Source organism: Erpetoichthys calabaricus, chromosome 2 (assembly GCF_900747795.2).
Source record: "Erpetoichthys calabaricus chromosome 2, fErpCal1.3, whole genome shotgun sequence".
Taxonomy (NCBI): domain Eukaryota; kingdom Metazoa; phylum Chordata; class Cladistia; order Polypteriformes; family Polypteridae; genus Erpetoichthys; species Erpetoichthys calabaricus.
In genome coordinates, this window is record NC_041395.2 from 192,622,863 (window position 1) to 192,634,835 (window position 11,973).

The window sequence follows — 11,973 nt, forward strand, 5'->3', positions numbered from 1 at the left end:
GCATTGCAGATACGCTATATAATATCTCATAAATAAGTTAAAAAGTTAATATAGCTGAAATAATAAGATAAATATTAAAAAGAAGCAATACAAGTAGAAGAAAAAAAGAATTATTTAAAATGAAATGCTTAAAAATAGGATATGTCATTAATGATGATAAACGCAAAACTCTTGGAGTTGTAGCATGTGCTGTATATAAGTATTTTTATTTAGTGTTGTAGAACATCTGCAATATGTATTAAATTAATGTATGAATAAAAATTGTCTTATTGGGTATCTTAAGACCATTTTAATAATTTGCCTAAAGTATATTTTTAAAACAACATGAGCAATATTTATATTTCCTTTACAGGATTTACCCAATAATATGATCCATCAAGTTCCTATTAAATCTCTGCCACAGGAGTGGTTGTGGTGTGAAACGTGGTGTGATGACTCCTCTAAGAAACATGCAAAGACTATTGATTTGGTATGTTTTTTACTATATGTAATTAATCATGACTATATTGTTATATTTCAAGTTATTTATTTGACGTTACAGGTACATCTTTGGCATTAATCAGACCTATAGACATACAGTACATCAGTTGATACTCATAATACTAAAGAGCAACAAAATACAGTCTTTTAGTATTTTTGTAATCCCTGAAATCAAGTTGCCTTTCCTTAAAAAAATGTGTTTCATGTTGTGTCTTCTCATGGTATTTTGCAGTGTAATAACCCACAGACCAAAGAACCCAAGCTACAGGCAGCTGTAAGAATTGTCTCTGAGTGGACAGATTATGACCAAGAGGTCAAACAATTATACAATACTTTTGTAGAAATGAAAGAAAAGGGTTCAATTCCACTCACCCATGATCCTGCCAAAAGGAGAAAGCCAGGTTTGTATTGTCTCTACAGTATATTTTTAAAAAAAATAGAACAATAAAATTAGTTATAGCAAATGTGTTAGAGCTGAATGTTCCACTTAGTTCCTGCCTTTTTATTACTGACCATGTGCAAAAATATGTGGTGTCAATGAATACATGTTATGATAAACATGTATTGGTCTGCTGCACTGGAAATTGTGGCATCGTAATAAAACCAACAAAGCAGAGTATCAAATAGACAGAATGGATACATAAGAGTAGTTAACACAAATTTAGTAATTAATTGCAGATCAGTAGTGATGATGTCATTCTTCAAAGGCAGCATAAAAAGACACTGTGTTGGTCTTTTCTGTGAATTTAAATATTAATATCTAGGGAGAAAATTTCCTAGTGTTTGTTGCATTTGTTTAAATGACTTAAGCAGTATAAACAAGTTCAAGGAAGAGTCTTGTGTTTTAGCTCTTAATTTCAGTACTGGATAATCAGGATGGTAGTATTCACCACTATATAAAGACCATATTCCAGGTCTGAATCTGTGCAGAATTATTAACTTTTGTTTTTATCACTGTGTTCCTTCACAAGGTCCAATCCAACTTTGTGCTTTTATATTTTTGGCCTGAATAAATGCTTGTTAGATTTATAGGCACAGATCAGCACACATCTTTGGCAACGTTTTATTGCCATTTCAAGCTTTGGTACTTTGTAAACATGCCCAAGATTATGTACGTTGATAAAGAATGGTTGGATTTATTGTTACACATTTAACAGTTTGTATGTAATACCTGCCTGTTTTGTTCAGGTCAGAAGTTAAGCCAGCTAAACTAGCAGCAGTTCTAATTATACTGAACACGTTTCAATAAATTCATACTAAAAATATATTAGTAGCTAGTTTGTATAATACTCTGTGAATATGTATCCATGTTCTTACAGATTTACAATAATGCATAACCAGTTTAGTAATTTTTTATGATTCTTTATATACGAGGCAGCAGAGTGATGCAGTGGTTAATGCTGCTGCTGTTTTATGGATCCAACATAATGATTCCAAAATACCACACTTGTTATCCATGTATAGCTTTTGTTGTCTCCCCATGTCTACGTGAGTTTTTTTCCTGATACTTTATTATTATACTTTATTTACTTTACACACTCTGAAGAACATGAGTGCTACGTTTATTAGTTATTCAAAATTATAAGTGTATAAGTTTGAGCTCAAGTGTGTATGTGGGTATGTCTTGTAATGGATTAGTTCTGTATTTAGGGCTGGATCCTGCCTTGCACCTGCTGCTTCTAGCATAGTTTCCTACCTTCTGTATCTGAATTGAATTTATTGATTGGGATGATGATTGGGATTTGACTTCATTACTGTATTAATTAATCACTCTAAATCAGAAGAAGTGTATATATAGGTGTTTTTCATCGTGAGACTCTAATTTGTCTTTCCTTTTGGCTTTTCAGATTATAATGGGCACATTGAATTATAACCCATGCATGCTGGCATCAAGAATAAGTCTAACTCTGTTGAAAGAGTTGTTTTCTTTTTATGTGAAGACTGTCTCATTGAATGCAATTATGCAAGACCTGCTGAAGAACTCATTACAATTTTTTTTTGCTTTTGTGTACAGCCATCCCATGCATTTTGAGAGAAAGTTCAAAACAGCAAAACTAAGTGAAAACACATTAAATCCTGTAATGAAATGTCAAACTTGTTTAAATCAAAAACAAGGATAGATTTCCCTCATTCCATTTTAACCAATATCATGGGATATTAGATCATAATTTAAAAAAATAAACTTTCTCTTGATTGTACTTTTAAAACCGTCCATTGGTCATCTATTTTGTAAATTAATTCCCATACTATTTTGACGCCATATTTTAAAAATGAAGCATCTCTGACCTATGAGTAGTGGACTGGTTTCTTTGATAAAATAAATTATGATGAACATCCATCCTTTTGTGAACCTGATTTTGAACTGTAAAATTAATGCAAAAAATACACTGTATTAAATATAGATTGATTGGTGTTTTTTTCTTCATATTTTAAACAATGCCCTCACATTTTTGACGACTTTACCACCATATTGTTGACTTAATTTATTTTTACAGTGTTTATTCTGTCGTAGTTTCCTTAAGCTGACACACAGTATATTCAACACTGTGTTGTAAAATGCTGTATCCAATAATTTACACAGATGTGCTAGGTGTTTTTCTACCAGCATGTTAATATTTTTGTTTTAGTTTTTGTTTTCTTTAATATAATGTTCCATTCTAGTACATATACGAGTCATAAAATCTTCCTACAAAAAAACCCTGAATGTGAAATTTTGCAACACATATTGAATCCCCGTTTGTTTACTATGAAGTGGTATCAGACAGTCAGCTGTTCAGTTTAAACAGTGAACATTATGGAAAGGGTAAATTCCATATTTACCACCCAGGCTACAACAGATACATATTTCTACTTAGATTAATTAAGCAGTAGGTCTGTTTTTTTCATCCATTTACAGTAGTTGATGAATCTATCAGCAAATAAATTTGGCGTTGATTGGTTCTACTCAGCCTTTTTTGGAAGGAAACATTTATTATTATGCCTCACTAAACAGTCATTTAGTTTGCTTCTGTATTGTTTTACATAAGTAGTATAAGTAATACAACATGGAGTCGAAAGAATGAAATGAAATTATATATTTCTAAAAATAGGAGCCTGCACATTACGTAAAAATAGACAAGTTTGCATTGTGTTTACAGAGTGGTACCCTTATGGTTTTTTCAATTAAATGGTTGATTTAAATTGGTTCTTGTTATAATTATCACTTCTCAAAAACAAGTTTCTAATGTCATAGTTTAGTTTGTCTAGGTCTGATCTATAAGACTGTTACTAAGTATTTCTATGGCCTGTTTTGCCCAGCTTATCATGTCTTTAGGTAAACTGGATATGAATTGCTTTTTATATGCAGCATCAAAACACTTCTGCAATCTTTATATCTTTATTCAAAAATTATTCCGACTATTAGTGCAGTCTCAGTTTAGATTTGAATTATTTTATTACATGAATGACCGTTAATCATTTTGTTTAAAATCTGTAGTATAGACTTAAATTGAAATGAATATAATATTGTAGTCTAAATGGACAGACTGTATATGAAGTAAGTTGTTAAATTTAACCCACTGGAATATGAAATTTAGTTTTATTTAATAAACTGCCATGAATCAAAATGTACAAGTACAATACAACAAAAAATAAAATTGCTTTTTAAAATTTGTATCTAGCAAAAGGTTTCTGCTGCTGCTTTAGAGAATTCTTAGTTGTTCAAATTACAGTTCTCCTGAAAATCATCATGTGTTTAAATTAATCAGTCACATAGGTGTCACTTTTTGAGTTTTATTTGTCATCATTTTAAAAACTCAGGGTGTTGCAGAATTGGTACAACTTTTATGTAAAAGTTAAACTGATTTTTGTTACAGTTTTGTGTTTTTTGAGACATTGAATGGTATATGTTCATAGATGCTGGAGTGCTAAGATATTTAGTGATGAAGGATGAATCCAATTTTGTTACCTTATTAAATATCTTTGGCACAGGTGAAAGAATGTTCAGCATTTAGCTGTCAGCAATTGGTTAATTGCTGAATTTTAATTTCTTTAAGTTAATATTTATGTCTTCTGTTAGTAACAGTGCATGTTTTAACCACACTATATATGAAACACAGTACATACATTATTGCTTCACCATGTCCATATACATAATTTAAGAGCCGAATGCAAAATAATGAAATTGAATTCTACTGCATTGAAATTAAGTATGATTTATATTGAAATAAAATATAATAAAAATAACCTTTTAAAAGAATATAATAAAGATTTACAATATATAATATTTTATAGCACATTGACAGTGTTACTTCAGTTTTTTGCCACCAACATTGTTTTCAGGTACTGTATATCATAGAAGAGTATTCAGTTCTTAGCTTGCTTTACCCTAATCCATTTTGGTGAAACGTCCTCTTTACTGCAGCAGAACCTTTCAGAAATAAAGAATATGATTGGCTCTGAATAACCTTAACAAATTCTACTTAGAATCCGAGTTTTGGGTAGTGATTTTAACTTTTGACTGACTGAGTATTCCATTTTGCTCGTCCTTGAAAATCAAATGTTTAACTCAGGTTAACTTAAAAGCTGCTTTTTTGTGTATATCCTTCTCCCATCAACAAAATCATGAACCAGAAATATAATGGATTCCTGTTAAAAGTAGAAAATGCACACACTGCTCACAGTACGTAAATAAACAGCTTATGTAAAGTATATTTCTTCTCTGTAAATATCTCTTCTGCAAAGGATGCAGTGCGTAACATTTTACAGATTAGTTGCACATAATAGCAGGTTTGTAAGTGCCTTTTTTGATATATATTTAATACTAAAACATATAAATTAAAATGCATTTCTTTTTGAATTCTGTTATTAATTTGGCAGCCTAGTCTAAAAATTAGTGTTTATAAAGTACTTTGAAGTTCTTGAGATAATCTGAAAACATCCTTTTTATTTTTGTTACAAAATCCTTTTGTTTTGTTATAAATACATAAAAAAAACATTGATTTATCCAGTGATATTTCCTGTCCTTTTATAAGTGATTTTTTTTAAATCACACAGTTAATTTTTTTCTTTACTTTCTGTAGCCACTCTTTCTAAAACGTATATTCATGTTAGAGATATGTATTTTTTGAATGGGATTTAGTATTTTAACTCATGCTGTGTTAATGTTATTGATGAATTTAAGTGGCATAAGGATAAATGTAGCTGACTCCCAGTTTTAGACTTTATTTTCCAATGTAGTTTTCTTACTGTACATTATCCTTTTAAGACTCTAATATGGGTGATAAAGTCTGCACTCTTACAGCCTGACTGATCACAACTTTTCACTTCAAGCTGCTGTCTTGATTAGAGGCAAATTCCAGGCTTTCAAAGTAAACTATCCTTAATTACTTGTAGATTTTTTGCTTTCTTTTTTCTTCAGTCAGTTTTATAGTAAATGTTTATTAAATAAGGGAAGCACATTTATTGATTTTATGAAGAGCGGTGAAAAGTAAGACATTTACATTCAACTGATTTTGTTATTATAATTTCCTACAATAAATAGTCTAGAATCCATTGACAAAAAAAAATTTATGGAAAGGCCATCTGTTACAATTTACCTACAAATTATTATAAAATCTTTTTTGAGAACAATATATAGTCAGGCTTCCATATCTGTGGGTTCCTCATCTGCACATTCAATCAACAGTGGACTGAAAATATTAAGGGAAAAAAAAAATCCAAAAAGTTCCAAATAACAAATCTTCAATTTGCTGTGTGCTGAGCACTATTCTGAATCCATGACAATGAAGAGATCTGTAGGCATATCCTGCTGTAGATTCCTGCAATAGGAATTGAATAAAAGTAAACTTACAACTCCTATATGGCAGCCAATTACTATGTCACCATACTGCTCATCAGTTGGATAAGTCAGCTTACATGAAGCACTCTTGCACTACTCTGTAGATGATCGACTATGTTTTCTGGCAATCATCACTTTTATTAAAGAAAAGCTTTATCTTGCTAATTTTTTCCTACCTCAGCTTCTGAGTACTACCAATCGCCAACATGGGAAATGGTTTCCATCTTTACATTTTCCGTCGTACTTTAGCCGTTAAACAAAACACAAAAGACATACACATATTCCTGAAAATAAAAACACTACAAAAAACAAGACTAAACAATCACTAACTAAAAAGTTAAACTAAAATCAGACATTCTTAAACTGTTGTATTGGCCCATAGCCAATGAAAGTGATTTTGTTCATCAGCCCGCAGATATCTGGCCAGGGCATTGACTTTAAATTTAGGTAAGGTTATTGATACAATTGTATGCATGAGTGAAAACCTCTGTAGACTAGAAACAGCTTGGACACACACAAGACTGCCTCTAAGTAATTAGTACTCTGTAATTTAAATGTTAAACTTTTAATTGACAAGCCCATTATTATTGACAGGGACACACTCATGCTGTTTAGGTGACAATCACAACTGTAAGTTGCTGTGAGGCCTTTGGTATTATGTTGTGTGCACCCTTTGTATGGCTCCTAAAAAGCATTAAGTGATCCATCAGAGGCTAAGAGTGAACATAAAATGCTATCTCTCAACTAGAAAAAAAATGTTATTTTTTATTCCTTAAACAGTAAAGTATAAGAACTATTCACATAGCATATACAGTACATTGTATTAGGTATTATAAGTAATCTAGAGATGACATAAAATATACGGGAGGATGTGTGCAGGTCATATGCAAATACTATGGCATTTAACTGTAAAAAGGGACTTGAGCATCCACGAATTTTGGGTCTTGGATCTAGTCCCCCCCTGAATCGGAGGGCAAACTATACTTATTACGAATTTAGGCAGAATTAATTACACTTTTATGATAAAAATGTAAACATGCCCTACTTACATGATTAAGTCACGATTTCCAAGTCATCTGATATGTTAAGAATTTTAAGAAACCAGGCACCTACTACCCAATACATAAGGATAAATATAATAAAGATGCATACCTACAGTATAAGCCACTGTAAAAAGATTGCTACTACAGTTGAAAATTCAATTTATGCTCCATCTGTACTACAGAAGTTCAGACTTTTCATATACACTTTAAACGTACTAGGCCTCTTATAAAGCTGATCAAGGTGACAAAATGGAGGCATAAACAACTTGTATGTTGGTGCTGAGACAACTGAAAATTTACCTAAATATTTAGTAATTAACAAATGAAGGACTGAAAGTGAATGTTTTTTGATTTTCTATTTAAAAAGACATTAAGTGTAACATTTGGAATATACAATCATTAACATACCAGCTTTGTTAACATACTGGCATACACACACAAACACACACACACACACACACATATATATATATAGTGGTTTAGCTGTCAGAGAAGCCCAGTTAGCATTACAGTGAACATTGTACATGACGGTAGATGTCATTTTGATGTACATTGGGCATGCTTTTCTGATGGACACGTACAAGATCTGGATCACAAACCTATTCATTCATTCATTTTAGTAAATACTCAATTACAATATAAAATGATTTGTTTGCAATAGTTTTCTTCTAGAAACCAAATGAATTTTATCTAAAGTAAAGTATAATTAGTGCAAAATAGTTGGTTTGCATCTTGGCTGAATTAAAAATGTTGTGTTCTGCTCAAGCCTGTCTAAAAGACCAGAATGTTGTTTTACTATTTGTTAGCCAAGTTGTTCTTTTCTCATAAGTTGCCTATATTAAACTAAATTCTTTTTTTTATTTTGTGGTTTCATAATGAGATTCAGAGGCATAATACAATTACATGATGGTTTATTTTTGTATTTCAGATTGCGAGTTTATTGTGCTTTTTTAATGTGTTTTTTTGTATTCTCTATTTTATTCTTTATTTTGTTAAGTAATCTTAATTCCACCTTTGCTTCTGTATAATTGTCATGATCTCCATTGCAATTCAGATTGTCCAATAATTATTGAAGTTGATGTCTTGTTTTAGACATCATCTTTCTTGTAATTAAGGAAAAAACTTTTACAAAATGTGCATTGTATTTGTATATGGGGGAAATGGGTAATTTAATACTATTCTTGGTATTTTTTTGACTTTATGTAATGTTATCTGTGGATGATTAATGATTTGCAATAAAAAAAAACTTATAAAATGTCTTACTATTTATACAGACAGACTTGCTGGCTGTTTCAAAAATTTCTGGTATGTTATTATGTCAAATGTGTACATTACCAGACGTCATATTGAATGTTCAGGGAAACTCAGCCTAGCCGTTCCTATCAGTACACAGAAAGCTCCCCATCTGTTTTAAACTCGGCTTACTTCTGTAGCCAGATCAGGAATGCAGAACTTCCTGCTTGCCCAGACTATGACATTGATACAAATGGGTCAATCATGGAAAATTCAAATAATAATGCTTGGAAATTTTTGGTTTTTGAGTTGTGGCTGTCATTCTACACTGAATAAGATAAGAAGGTATTAGAACTTATATTTCTCTTTAATTGTTTTGAATCTAATTTTTATTTTTTTGTGCAAATTCATTTGTAAATAAGAGAGATTTCCCATTAATTGCTAAGAATATGCATTTTACTAGCTGGTAACAGAGCACATGGTGGGTATTTTGAATCATTGTGTACTTAGAACCTCTTGTCTAATATTTGAATATTATCTGTATAATACCCTTCTGTTGAAGGATATCAGTATTAACATTTTACTTTGAAGATGAATGTGATGAAAATGCATTTCTTACCTCGGCAGGAGGTTTTTGGAACAGAAAAATCAACATAGCTATGATATTTGCTACCTTGTATGAAGACAGGTACGGATTAAATTTAGTATTATATGTTTTGCTGGTCTTCGTCACATTTATAAAACATTAGTTTTAAGGTGTTCAAGTACTTTTTGTCACTGTGAAAAACAGTTTGGTGGAGTATTTCATACCCAAAAGAATGAGAATGGAAATGGGCAATGTGATTACACAAACGTAGTAAAGGAACATTCTGTCATGCATCAGTGATGTGAAATAGATAGACAGAACTTTATTTGTCCCCAGGGGAATATTTGGCTTTTTACACAATAAAAAAATACTTTATAAATACACACACTGGAATAACTAAAAATAAAGAAAACTTCTAACATAGCAGTCCACATTGAGGCATTATGCAGGCGTATTACTGTTGGAAAAAAATAGTCAAAGTAGCATTTCGTTGACACACTTTTGCTGAATAATTCATTGGCTGAAAGTCCTCAGTGTTAGTGTGTCAGAGAGAACGTGTGCAGCGTTGTTCATAATAGCACTCCATTTTGTTTTCATTCTCTCCTTTGCTATTACCTCAAGGGGATCCAGACTGCATAATAAAACTAAGACTGCCCTCTTGAGATGATATTAATGGCTCAGCACATCACAGAGTAGAAAATCTCACTGTCCATCAGGGTTGTGAAGGACTATGATACAGTGAAAGTCAAAAATAGGTTCCGTTGGTTTTACTGATGTTAACATGCAGACAGTTCTCTTTTCATCATGAAACAAAGTTCTCCACCTAACTTCTATGCTCTGTATTTTCTATACACAGCATAAGTGTTGAGAATTACTGTAAGTGACAAGACCAGGGGCCTCATTTATAAAACTGTGCATGATTTAGAGTGTGAAAATAGGTGTGTTCACAAAAAACAATCTGATTTATAAAACTTACATACATTTCTACTCAATTTAGCCTTCACAATCATCTTGCAAATGTGCATTTGTAAATTCGCCTCAAACACCACTTGGTTCCACCCTGAAACAACCATATATGAGCCATGCTAATCAGCCTCATACTGTACATATGCAATCACAGTGCTGCAGACCTTCATTGGTTGGTAGTGCAGCCACATGCTGCATCCAGTAGTGTGAAATATAAGTTCTCATCTCTAAATTAGAGGCAGGCAAAGAACCTTTATTTGGTAGCGTAAGTATGGGTGTCAACAACAACCCCAAAAATGTTGAGCTGTGAATGCTATGCACTCAAGCCACTCTAAGCCAGAAAAAAAAAGGTCACTAGGCACTAGCAGAGACTGCGTGTAATGAGAGGAGGAAAAAAAAACACATACTCTCTGATTTCAATATGAGAATGACATCTGTAAGTGTTTAAAACACTTAACATTGAACATTTTTTATTTACTAAATTCTCCATCTTTATTTTACCTTTAAAGGAACTAAGATAAAGACTAGCTGAAGCACCCAGCTTTGCCCAAGTATATTTGTATAATTGGCTAAAGTAAGAGAGCAATTTTTTTAAAAATGTTATTGAATTTATTAAAATGAAACATTTCATACAAGCAAGTCAAGTTTTACAAAACTAGGTTCAAAAACAAATCAACCCCCACCCCTGAGAAAGAGAACTAGGCCAACAGAATAAAACTTTAATAGTTGGAAAAATAAGTAAATAAATAAAAATAAACAGAATAAAAAAAGGGAAGAGAATCCATTTTCTCAATTTAAACGCTTATTGTAAAATGTTATTGATTAGATCCTGCCAGGTTTTAAAGAAGTTTTGTATAGATCTTCTAAGTGAGAATTTCATTTTTTCCAATTTCAGATAATATATAGCATCAGTTATCCACTGACTTAAAAGAGGTGAATTAGGATACTTCCATTTGAGCATGATAAGTCTACGTGCCAATAGTGAAGTAAAGGCAATTACAGTTTGTCTTTTTCCACTTTAAGCCCATCTGTTGGCTGGGATTGGCTCCAGCAGACCCCTGTGACCCTGTGTTCGGATTCAGCGGGTTGGAAAATGGATGGATGGATGGAAGTACACCAAACACAGCTGTTAATTAATTAGGAGGGATTGAGACTCCAAGGCTGTCTGAAAGGTATTTAAAGATTTTGGTCAATATTATGTTAATTTGGTGCATGTCCAAAACATACAGCCCAATAAGCCTGGAACTTGATTGCAATGTTTGCATGTTGGATCTTGACCTGGAAACATTTTGGACAATTTTAAACAAGACAGATGCATTTGATATATACAGTACACCCCCAAATTTCACGGGGGTTAAGTTCCTAGAGCACCTGCGAATTGTGAAAAAACCAAGAATTTTGGATGTGGTTAAAAAAAAAATGCCTATTTTTATAGTTTAAACCCTAAATATTCCCCCAAAACCTCAGCTTAATACATTACCTAAAAAAAAGAATGTAAAGGTAAACCCGTATACCTTTATATATGTCTCCCGCAGTGCTAGAATGTAATATACCGATGTTACTGCTATATATACTGTAATTCATGCAAGCGCGTTTCAATGGCATTTTGGGGCTTTAACCCTTAAATTGCCACATACTTGGGGGTTAATGCATCCCTCGACGCCAAATTCTTTTTTGCTGCACTTTAAGTAAATGTCACAATTTACAAAGAAAAAGTGAAATTTTAATGGAACACATTTTTTTTAATGAAAAGAGCATCACATTTACTGCAACAAGGTTATTATAGTTTTGCCTTCTTATGTTAGTTTTTATTTCTATATTTTTTCTGACCTTACTTGGAAATTCAG

General features: G+C 32.0%; 1 protein-coding gene across 1 annotated transcript in view; it reads left to right on the forward strand.

Annotated features, from left to right (window-relative positions):
• Positions 1-8,467, forward strand: part of uggt1 (UDP-glucose glycoprotein glucosyltransferase 1) — a 234,292-nt gene extending 225,825 nt beyond the window's left edge. The window contains 3 exon segments of the mRNA XM_051921917.1: positions 353-469; positions 713-881; positions 2,328-8,467. Coding sequence (XP_051777877.1) covers positions 353-469; positions 713-881; positions 2,328-2,353 — 312 coding nt within the window. The 3' untranslated portion in view covers positions 2,354-8,467.
• The last annotated feature ends 3,506 nt before the right edge of the window (positions 8,468-11,973 follow it).